Source organism: Hordeum vulgare, chromosome 1H (assembly GCF_904849725.1).
Source record: "Hordeum vulgare subsp. vulgare chromosome 1H, MorexV3_pseudomolecules_assembly, whole genome shotgun sequence".
Taxonomy (NCBI): Eukaryota; Viridiplantae; Streptophyta; class Magnoliopsida; order Poales; family Poaceae; genus Hordeum; species Hordeum vulgare.
Genome location: NC_058518.1, coordinates 507,567,236 through 507,578,486, shown reverse-complemented (window position 1 = coordinate 507,578,486; position 11,251 = coordinate 507,567,236). Strand labels below are relative to the sequence as shown.

The 11,251-nt window shown below is 42.5% G+C and overlaps 1 protein-coding gene across 1 annotated transcript; it reads left to right on the top strand.

Moving 5' to 3' along the window:
* The first annotated feature begins 288 nt into the window (after nucleotides 1-288).
* On the top strand, nucleotides 289-847 carry LOC123451652 (histone H2B.4-like). The gene has a single exon (XM_045128269.1). The coding sequence runs from the start codon at nucleotides 370-372 to the stop codon at nucleotides 766-768; it is 399 nt and encodes a 132-aa protein (XP_044984204.1). The 5' UTR covers nucleotides 289-369; the 3' UTR covers nucleotides 769-847.
* The last annotated feature ends 10,404 nt before the right edge of the window (nucleotides 848-11,251 follow it).

Sequence of the window (11,251 nt, the reverse complement as noted above, 5' to 3'; positions counted from 1 at the left end):
TGGACTAAAAATACACAAGAGGTGCAAGTTCTAGGATGAAATAGGTGCACTTTGCTACTTATAGGATCAAACCATCATATTGGGTGCAAGTTCTAGTATCCCCAGTGCTATTACCTCTTCTTTCCGCCACGTCAGCGATCCGCGTCGAGGCGCATCTGGGTCGTCCATCGCGCACCGCGGCGGACGGCCGATATCATATCGATCCGTGGCACCCACCCGTCCACCAGTCAGAGCCCGCTCTCCCTCTCCTATAAACTCGCCGCGCCCTCGCCGCCGATCCACCACCATTCCTCCCACCTTCCAGCGAAACCAGACCACCTCTCTCTCCCCGTCGAAGCATCATCAGCAGCAGGAGCATCAGCATCATCCATGGCCCCCAAGGCTGCCGAGAAGAAGCCGGTGGAGAAGAAGCCCAAGGCGGAGAAGAAGGTGCCGGCGTCCAAGGAGGGCGGCGGAGGCGAGAAGAAGGGGAAGAAGAAGGCCAAGAAGAGCGTGGAGACGTACAAGATCTACATCTTCAAGGTGCTGAAGCAGGTGCACCCGGACATCGGCATCTCCTCCAAGGCCATGTCCATCATGAACTCCTTCATCAACGACATCTTCGAGAAGCTCGCCGGCGAGTCCGCCAAGCTCGCCAGGTACAACAAGAAGCCCACCATCACGTCCCGGGAGATCCAGACCTCCGTCCGCCTCGTCCTCCCCGGCGAGCTCGCCAAGCACGCCGTCTCCGAGGGCACCAAGGCCGTCACCAAGTTCACCTCTGCCTAATTTGTTAGGCTCTTCTTGTCTCTTTGTAACCTGTGCTGGTTGTTTGGAGAAATAGTAACAGCGCTTCCAGTTCTTGCCACGATCCTATTTGTGCTGGTTGGATCTGTTGTGCGAGCTCGCGTTTCTCTGTCAATCGCTGCGGACGCCGATTATCTGAACTTGCTGACGACCCTGTTTCAGTTAACTGGCAAAAGAGTCGACATCTTCAGACATAAATTTGTGCTGCTTTGTATTGGTTCATAAATTTATGCAAAGCTCGCGTTTTTCTGTAAACATCTGCAGACAACGACTCCGAACCGGCAGAGATGTTTCTCAGTTGGACTATGAACTCTGAACTCCGAACTTGCAGGACGTGTGGTGGTCGGTCTATATCAGTTAACTAACGAAAGTGTCGGTATCTTCAGACGTCAACTCAGTTCCCCTGCTCGCTCAATGGCTTTGATCTCATGAGACATCACTGTTGCTTGCTCATGCAGATCTCGCCGTCACCCGAGCGAAAAAACAAATAATCACGGCGAAATGGGTTTCCTTCCAACTCTGTATTCAGTAGTACAACACGCGGCTTCAGTTAGAAGCACAACTTCGACAACAAATGAGCACGCCGATCTTATTGTGATCGAACGAAGAAAGAAAAGCCTCACACGCGTGCGTGGCTAGACCACGAGCAGCCTCGTGATTGGCTCATCAGCGGCACACGATGGTTTCGAAGCAGTCGATCCCGTCGAACTCCGGCGCGAACCGCGGAGACTGCGATTTCCCCTTGTCCGCCGGCAGACCGCCCTGCCTCCCAATCCCATCTTGCCCTGCTCTACCCTGGCCGCCGTCCTGCAGCTTCCTCCCCTGCCAGGAGAACCGAGCCCAGCTCGATGCGCTCAGGATGGAGAAGGTCGGCACCTTGTCCATGCTCGCTTGGAGACGGGGATGATTCTGGCAGCAGCTCCGGTGACCGATGCTTTCTTGCACGCACGCACGCTCTGTGGCTTTGCTTCGATCAATCAATCAATCAATCAATTGGCTTTGCTTGCTCGGTTGGTGAAGGGGCAGAGGGGAGGCGGCCGGGCTTATATACGGCGGGGCATGGTCATGGTCATGGTCGTGGAGCAAGTTTTGGGCATGGCGGTTTGTAGCGCTGGAGGAGTCAAGAATATTCGTGGACGCCGCCGAGAGGGAGAAGAGAACCAGCGAGCCAGCTCGTGACGCACGCGCTCTTCTTCCCCTCCTGTGCTGTCTTCTCTACCTGTAAAAAAGACAAACCTGGCCTTTTTCTGAATGAGAGAATTCCTTATTTAACACCGGCTAATTTTCTTCTTTGGCCTCTTTTACGCATGAAACTTTTCTCTTCCTCACCTAACAACATTTCTAAAATATATTCCTTTCGTGACACTTCCGTCTATTTTAAGTACTAACGGTTTAGATGACAGCTGAAAAGATGATTTTATCCGGATGCAACTTATGACAAAAAATATCCACATTACCAAAGAAACAACAAGTTTTACTCTGTTGTTAAATGCAAAATTAGGGGAAACCAACGCCGTAAACACGCAAAATGATAATAATCATATTTGGATTTAAGTTATTTCAAAATTTATTTTAAAAATTAGGCGGGACGTCCCTGCTAATTTGATGCCACATCCCATGGACACAATTCATATATACATAATTAAACACATAATATTCAAATTTGAAAATGGCACAAGTTATAAACATCCAGACTCACATCCAAGTACATATATTTGTCTGACAACATATGTCACGTGTTGGGCGCTCCCCACGGCAACAAGTTTTTTTTTCTTCATTTTCCGCACTCCTTTTCGTGTTTGTTTGGTCTTGGAATTTTTCTTTATTTGGTCTTCAGCTTTTTCTTGGCTTTCCAAAGGTTATGATGAAATATATATAATTTTTATTTTTTTACGAGCACAACAATGCTTTCTCAGAAAAGAAAATTGGATGCAGTACATATTTTATTTCGTGAGAAACATCTCAGAAATGAAAAACCACAAACGTTTCCGTGAGAAGCACAACACGTGCTTCCCGAAAAAAGGGAATAAGACAACCCGTGTCTTCCCGAAAAGAGGTACATCATGTGCTTCTAAGAATATAAAAAACCGCAAAACCCTGTTTTCGGGCTTCGTTTTCCTTCTTTAGTTTTTTGTTAGTTCTTTTTTACGATTGCCTGGTTTTTATGGTTTTATTTTGTCTTCAACCTTTTTTGTGAATCAAAGTTCATCGAAACCATTAACATAGGATCTGGTTTGAGTTGAAAGGATGGGTTGTTGGGATCTCTAATAAAGTCCAGCCACACCTTCCCTCTTGCAGTTTTATTTTTCTTTTTTTCTTTTATTTTTTGTTTGTTTGTTATTATTATTATTATTATTATTCCTTTTCCATTTTTATACTCAAGGAAATTTTATTAAATTCATTTTTTCTTCAAAATCCATGGTTTATAATTTCATAAAAGTTGATGTACATTTTTCAATGATGATGTCATATCGTCACCATGCCAATCCTAGATCCACGAGAAGACATAAGATGTTCGGATGGAGTCCCAACCAAAACCGCACTACCTCCCTATAAGCTTCGATGCTGGGAGGAAGAACTCGAGTAGTCTCCATATAGCACCAGGCGTCTTCGGTGCAAATAGGATTAGGATTGGCCAATAATGATGGATGGTTTGTTTTGCAAATATGTTTGGTTATTACTTTGACGAGATAAAATTGCATTACCTGTTATTAACTGATGGTAATGCTTTCCTTGCAGGTTGGTGTTTTCGATTTTCTCCAAGTTGTTGATGTTAGTCTTCCTACATCACAGCAGTTGCACGTAACTGCAACATCGTCCATTTATGAATTATCAGAGTTTATGGATGTTATGAAACACGAGGTTCGTTCTGTTCAGTTGTGCTTTTTAACAAAAAAGAATACTAGTTTTTTATTTGTTGGAGAAGACCATAATGAAAATATTTGTTGTGTGAGTACTTCAACAATTATTTTCCTTGCACAACGTCTGAATAAGCATCAACCTGTTGTGCACTGTGCTAAGTACTATTCCTTCATTCCATAATATAATGCGCCCACAGTTATTGAGATCTAAGTTTGGCCATACGTTTAACCAACGAGACCAATCGCGGCGGGAGCAAAAGTTATACCACTGAATTCGTATTTTTGAAACGAATTCAGGATATAAATTTGTTTCTTTTGTTTTTCATTGTACATTTTATTCTATGTCAACAAGATTTTTTTAATACACATTTAACATTTTCCCAAACGCGATTTTAAAATTTATTTAATACATAGTCAACATTTTTTCTATGCACATTTTTCAAATACTTGATTTTTTTACATATATGATTCAAAAAATTATATACATGGTCAACATTTTTCCAATACACACTTTAATTTTTTCCAAATGCTTGATTAACATTGTTCAAATAAAATATTAACATATTTCTAATACATGGTCAACATTGTTTCTATGAGTATTTAACATTTTCAAATGCTTTATCAACATTTTCCAAATGCAAGATTAAATATTTTTTGAAAACATGATTAACATTTTTTCTGTACACATTTAACATTTTACAAATTCTTGATTGACATGCTTGAAATACTTGTTCAGTATTTTATAATTTATAAATTAATATTTATATATATATTATAAAACAATAATCAATTTTTAATACCTGGTCAACATTTTTTCCTTTACACATTGAATATTTTTAAATAATTTCATTTACATTTTTTAAATACTTTTTTTACGTATTTTAAATATATGTTCAACATTTTTCAAAACCATTGTATAGTTTGTAGACATTTTTTTGTGTAGTGATCAACATTTTTTCTACACGCATTTGACTTTTTTCAAAATGCATGATTAATATTTTTGAAACATTTATGAAAATTATATTTTGTACTTTATAGGTTCAAAATTCTTTTAAGTGTGAACAAAAGTAAAGAAAATATATCGAAAAAAGAAAACAAAAGGTCAAGCAAACAAACAAAAATGAGTCAATGGTCCCGGGAGAATTGGGCCGGCCAGTTTATCCTCTGATCTATGCAGGGATTAGCAGGTCTCGTTAAACACGCTGGTGCTATATATCACCCATTGCGAGTCATAAATATGTATTGCCTGTGTTGCGAGGTAATTCCTTCGCCTCAAAATAACTGTCTCAATCTTAGTATAATTTTATGCCATTTTTTATATAAAATTAAGACACTTATTTTGAGATGAAGGGAGTAGACGGGAAGGCCCAATGCTGTCCTGGTGGAGCTATTTTGTGGGACGATTTTAATCGGTTTTCCGCGTGGTCATTGTTTTATTTTTGTTTCTGTGGTGGTTTTGACTGGCTATTCACGTGGGTTTTTTCGTGTTTGTTTTTGTGGTCATTCTGACCAGTTTCTCATGTGGTTTTCCCCTATTTGTTTATGTTTTATTCTTCCTCGTTTTTATTTGGCTTCTTTAATGTTCTTTTTCTTTTCTCGACACGTGCCTCGAATTTTAAATACATATTTTCTTCATTTGAAAATAAATGTCTTCGATTTTCTTATAAATTTATACTAGAGCTAGTCAAGGCCGGCTCTATATTTTCCGGGGCTCTAGGGCGAAGTTTAAAAATAGGCCCTTACGGAATATAAATATGTACGCATTTATAGATATACAGACGTAAAATATTAAAGTTTAGATCTAATCATACAATCTTATTTGAAGACGTTTATAAATAATTGATAAACGCTTAAGTTATATCATATCATGATAAAAGAAATAAAAGAGTAACAAAATATAACAAATAATATTCTCTGCTAGTTTGATTACCTCAAATATGAACCAAGTTTTTATGAGTTCATCGACAATAGTGTAATCAGATCAATCAGGCCTGAGATCAACTGATCTAAAAGGACTAGGACACTAGGTAAATATATACGCACACACATAGTATTTAAATTATCATGAGTGAATGAGTGCATGGATCACGGCGTTGTTATTTATTAATCACCAGGCCTAATCACGTGTTGCAGTGCTGGGCGATCTTCAGTTTTCCGTCAGGCCTCATCTCCACTACAAAAAGTATATGCAAACTGTAGATACATATATACCAGTCCCCCTCTTTCTCCGTCAGGGTCGGATGTGCCTGCCGGAGTGCCGGAGGTGCAACCGCGCATGCGCAGGCGCAACGATGCAGGCAGGCGGCCGAGGCGAGGCGACGAACAAACAGGCAGGGATGGACCGATGCCTTCTCCTCTCCCGAAGTCCCGAACATATATTTTCTCTCTTCCGATCAAATACCTTTTATCAGCCCATATAACAGCAAAAGTATACTTACACATATGCGGTGATGGGCCCCTCTGAAACATGGGCCCTTGGGCGTCGCCCATGTTCGCCTAGGGCCAGAGCCGGCCCTGGAGCTAGTATAAAGTTGAGACGTTTATTTTGAAACAAAGTGACTATTATGCATTTTTCGCATAAATAGCTCCTTTCGGACACACATTTGAATACGTGTGATTTGTTTTTTAAATAAACGTTGAAACATTTTTTGAAAGATAAAAATCATTTTAAAAAGCTAGGAGTACACTTAATTACACTGTATAAAAATATTTTTATCACCAAAAACGCTTTTAATCACCCAACGGATCGCAGTTTCCTGTCCGCCGTCTTCCTTGCACGCACATGCCCATGGGTCAGCATCAACGTTGTTGCAATTAGCACCGCAACAACGTTTCTTGTGGTTCCATGAAGACGAAGGCATGGCGGCGCATCCAGATCCTGTATTACCGAATTAGAGATGTGGGTCATCCGATGCTTCAGCATGGCACTGGCACCTCGCCGGAGAGAATTAAGGCGGCGAGGTTGCAGCTCGGGTTGGGCATGGTGGCCACCGCTGTTTCTGTGTTTCTTGTCATCAATTCTTTGTTTGTTTTTTCTGTCGACACGTATCTAGAATTTGAAATACATATTGTACATTTTTGTTATATATGAGGAATTTTTATACATGTTTAACATTTTTCATATACATGATATTTATATTTTTAAATACAGTTTTCGTACACTTTTTTGCAATACATGTCAAATATTTTTCATATAAACATTAAAACATTTTTCTGATTGATGTAAAACGTTTTTCAAACTAGCTGAACATTTCATTACACTGTACAAACATATTTTTTGAAACATGTATTTTCTTTAGCGGTAAGAAATACATTTATAAATTACGCAAACATTTTCTATAAATGTGATGAATACTTGGTAAGCATTCCCTGCTGATCGAGCTAAGTATTCCAGTCAGAGGCCATGCACATGCACACGCCTGCAGTCAAATTGTCTGTCGCTGCTGCTGCTGGCCACCGCAGGTAGCCGGCCGACGGAGCAGTGGAGGAGCGAGCGGTGCCCTCCGACCGGCGTACGTACGGCTAGCTCCGTTCCCCATCGCACGTACGGCTGCGCTGTCTGCCGAAACGGTGGCCGGCATGGGCGAAACGAGTCGGAGAGGGCGACGTCTCTGTTGTTCATGTCCGCGCTCCTAGGCTCGTGTTCGAAGGAAAAGCTCCGTGCATGCATATGCAGGTCGCCTAGCTAGCAGGGTCTGGGTGTGCAGCCGGTGTCGTCCGGCACGGTGTAGCGTGGGAACGAGCGCGCGCCGGCGAGACGACGACGTGTCGCTGTAGCTTGTGTTAGAAATTTGGAGGTGGGCTTTAGGCTCATTAGAGAATTTCAGAAAAATCTTCAAGAGCCCATGTAGGTGGTGGCATGACAAGATGATGGAAGTTTAGTCCCACCCTGCTAGTGGAGGAGAGTTTGGACCCCTTTATAAGGGTCTCTCTTCCACATGCTATTGTAGGGTGAGAAGAGAAGGTGCCCTCGCGCACTCCTCCTCCGTCGCCTCGTCCCGACGCGGGTTGATATGCTTTATAAGCAGGCTGGCTGCTCGCCTCCGTCCGTCTGCTCGTCATCGCCATGTCTTCACCAAGCGAAGGTGCCGCCGCTGCTGCTACGGCCAACCCTCTGATTGGAGGGTATGACTCATTTATCCTCATGTTCGTATTTATCCTAGCAGTACTGCTTGTCTAGTCAATGCCATGCTAGTTATTATCTCGTGGGTTAATATACTCGGAAAATTGCCTATTTACTCAACAATCCAAAAACCTAATGTCTCTAGGAATTTTTCGAGTAATTGTTTTGCTGTTGCACTGAAACCGGATAAGTTACCGGTACTTTTTTCAAGCGTTGGCAAACGAGAACCACCTTATGGCTCACAGCTATGAACGTGTTCTGGGTAGCCGGTGTCACTCCTACGGAAACTATCACTCCTGAACAGGAGAAGATGTTTAAGAAGGCCACCGTTCTATTCCTTGGAGCAGTCATTAGCGTGATCGGAGATAAGCTGGTTGATGCATATTTACATATGCATGTTGCCAAGGACTTGTGGGAGGCGCTCGAATCTAAATTCGGGGCCACCGATGCTGGAAGTGAGATGTATGTTATGGAGCAGTTCCACGATTACAAGATGGTTGACAACCGTTCTGTATTGGAACAAGCTCATGAGATAATATGCATAGCTAAGGAACTTGAGGTTCTTAAGTGCAATTTGCCGCGCAAGTTTGTCGCGGGCTGTATAATTGCTAAGCTCCCTAATTCTTGGAGGAACTTTGCTACTACTCTGAAACATCAGAGGCGTGAGTTCTCAGTAGAGGACATCATCGGCCATCTGAGTGTTGAGCAGAACTCGAGAGCAAAGGACTCCAATAGAAAAGCGGTGGAAAGCTCTTGTGTTGCCAATATGGTACATCAGAGGAACTTCAATTCTCACAAGCCCAAGGGAAAGAATTCTGTCCAACAGAATACCGACTTCAAGAAGAAGGGAAAGAAGACCTTCAAGAAGAATAAGAAGGGAGATGGCTGCTATACTTGTGGTTCAGAGGAACATTGGGCGAACAAATGCCCAAACAAGTACAAGAAGCCGACACAGGACTCCAAGTCTGCCAATATGATTGTGGGCAACAATGAAACTGGTGCATCTGGGTACGGTAATTTACTTACTATATTTACAGTTTGTCAGTCCACCGATTGGTGGGTGGACACGGGTGCAAATATTCATGTGTGTGCTGACTTATCATTGTTCTCTTCTTATCAGGCCACCGGTCGCGGGTCCGTATTGATGGGGAATGGCGCGAGTGCTTTTGTTCTTGGTGTTGGCACGGTCGATCTGAAGTTTACTTCGGGAAGGATCGTGCAGCTGAAGAACGTGCAGCATGTCCCCGCCATCAAGAAGAATCTCGTTAGTGGCTCCCTTCTGTGTAGAGAAGGGTTTAAGTTGGTATTCGAGTCTAATAAAGTAGTAGTTACGAAATGTGGACTTTTCGTTGGAAAAGGTTATGAATGCGGAGGTCTGTTCCGCCTTTCTCTTGTAGATTTTTGTAATAAAGTCGTGAACAATATTCATTCGAGTGTTAATGAATCTGAAGTTTGGCATTCACGTCTTTGTCACATAAGTTTCGGTGTTATGTCGCGGCTAGCAAAACTGAATTTAATCCCAACTTTCACTTTAGCCAAAGGTTCTAGGTGCCATTCGTGTGTGCAAGCAAAGCAACCTCGCAAGCCTCACAAGGCTGCAGAGGAGAGACACTTGGCACCATTAGAACTCATACATTCTGATCTTTGTGAGATGAATGATGTGTTGACTAAAGGTGGAAAGAAATACTTCATGACATTAATAGATGATTCCACTAGATTTTGCTATGTGTATCTGTTAAATACTAAAGATGAGGCTCTACACTACTATAAAATCAATAAGGCAGAAGTTGAGAATCAACTTGAAAAGAAAATTAAACGAGTCCGGTCTGATCGTGGTGGAGAGTACTTCTCAAACGAATTTGATTCATTTTGTGCGGAACACGGTATTATTCATGAGAGGACGCCTCCCTATTCACCCCAGTCAAACGGGGTTGCCGAGCGGAAAAACCGTACTCTAACTGATTTGGTTAACGCCATGTTAGATACATCGGGTTTATCCAAGGCATGGTGGGGGGAGGCTATATTGACCGCGTGTCATGTCCTGAATAAAGTTCCTACAAAAGATAATAAGGTCACTCCCTACGAGGAGTGGTCGAAGAGAAGGACGACGCTCTCGTACTTACGTACTTGGGGCTGCTTGGCGAAAGTCAATGTACCGATCCCCAAGAAGCATAAGCTTGGACCAAAGACTGTGGACTGCGTTAATTTGGGATACGCTAAGAATAGCGTAGGCTATAGATTTCTAGCAGTGAAATCTGAGATACCTGACGTGAAGGTCGGTACAATAATGGAGTCGAGGGATGCTACATTCTTTGAGGATATATTTCCCATGAGAGATATGCAAAGCACTTCTAGACAGGAACCTGTGATAACTCCTGAGCCTGCCATTCCTATGGAATACTATGAACAAACACATGATGAAAATCCTGAGGAGGATGACGAGGAAGCCCGTGGTAGGGGCAAGAGACAAAGGACTGCAAAGACCTTTGGTGATGATTTCTTCGTATACCTCGTGGATGATAATCCCACTTCTATTTCAAAAGCGTATGCTTCTCTAGATGCTGATTACTGGAAAGCTGCGGTCCGTAGCGAGATGGATTTCGTCATGGCTAACGGGACATGGGAAAGCACTGATCGTCCCTATGGTTGCAAACCATTGGGATGCAAGTGGGTGTTCAAAAAGAAGCTTAGGCCCGATGGTACGATTGAAAAGTACAAGGCTGGGCTTGTGGCCAAGGGTTATGCCCAGAAAGAGGAAGAAGATTTCTTCGATACTTATTCACCTGTGGCTAGACTGACCACCATTCGAGTACTACTCTCATTGGCGGCCTCTCATGGTCTTCTCGTTCATCAAATGGACGTTAAGACGGCTTTCCTGAATGGAGAGTTAAATGAGGAAATCTATATGCAACAGCCAGATGGCTTTGTGATAGAAGGTCAGGAAGGAAAGGTGTGTAAGTTGCTGAAATCTTTATATGGTCTGAGACAAGCACCTAAGCAGTGGCATGAGAAGTTTAATACAACTCTGACATCTGTTGGCTTCGTTGTTAATGAAGCTGACAAATGTGTATACTATCGCCATGGTGGGGGCGAAGGAGTTATATTGTGCTTGTATGTTGATGACATACTGATATTTGGAACCAACCTCAAAGTAATTGAGGAGGTTAAGTCTTTTCTGTCTCAAAACTTTGAGATGAAGGACCTTGGGGTGGCTGATGTTATCTTGAACATCAAGCTGTTGAGAGATGATGAGGGTGGGATTACACTTCTGCAATCCCACCATGTTGATAAGATGTTGAGTCGCTTTGAATATTCAGACTGCAAAATTTCTCAAACACCATATGATCCTAGTGTGCTTATTAGAAAGTTTAAGGGCACAGCTATAGATCAATTGAGATTCTCTCAAATTATCGGTTCACTTATGTACCTAGCTAGCGCAACGAGGCCTGACATCGCGTTTGCTGTGAGCAAACTTAGTCGG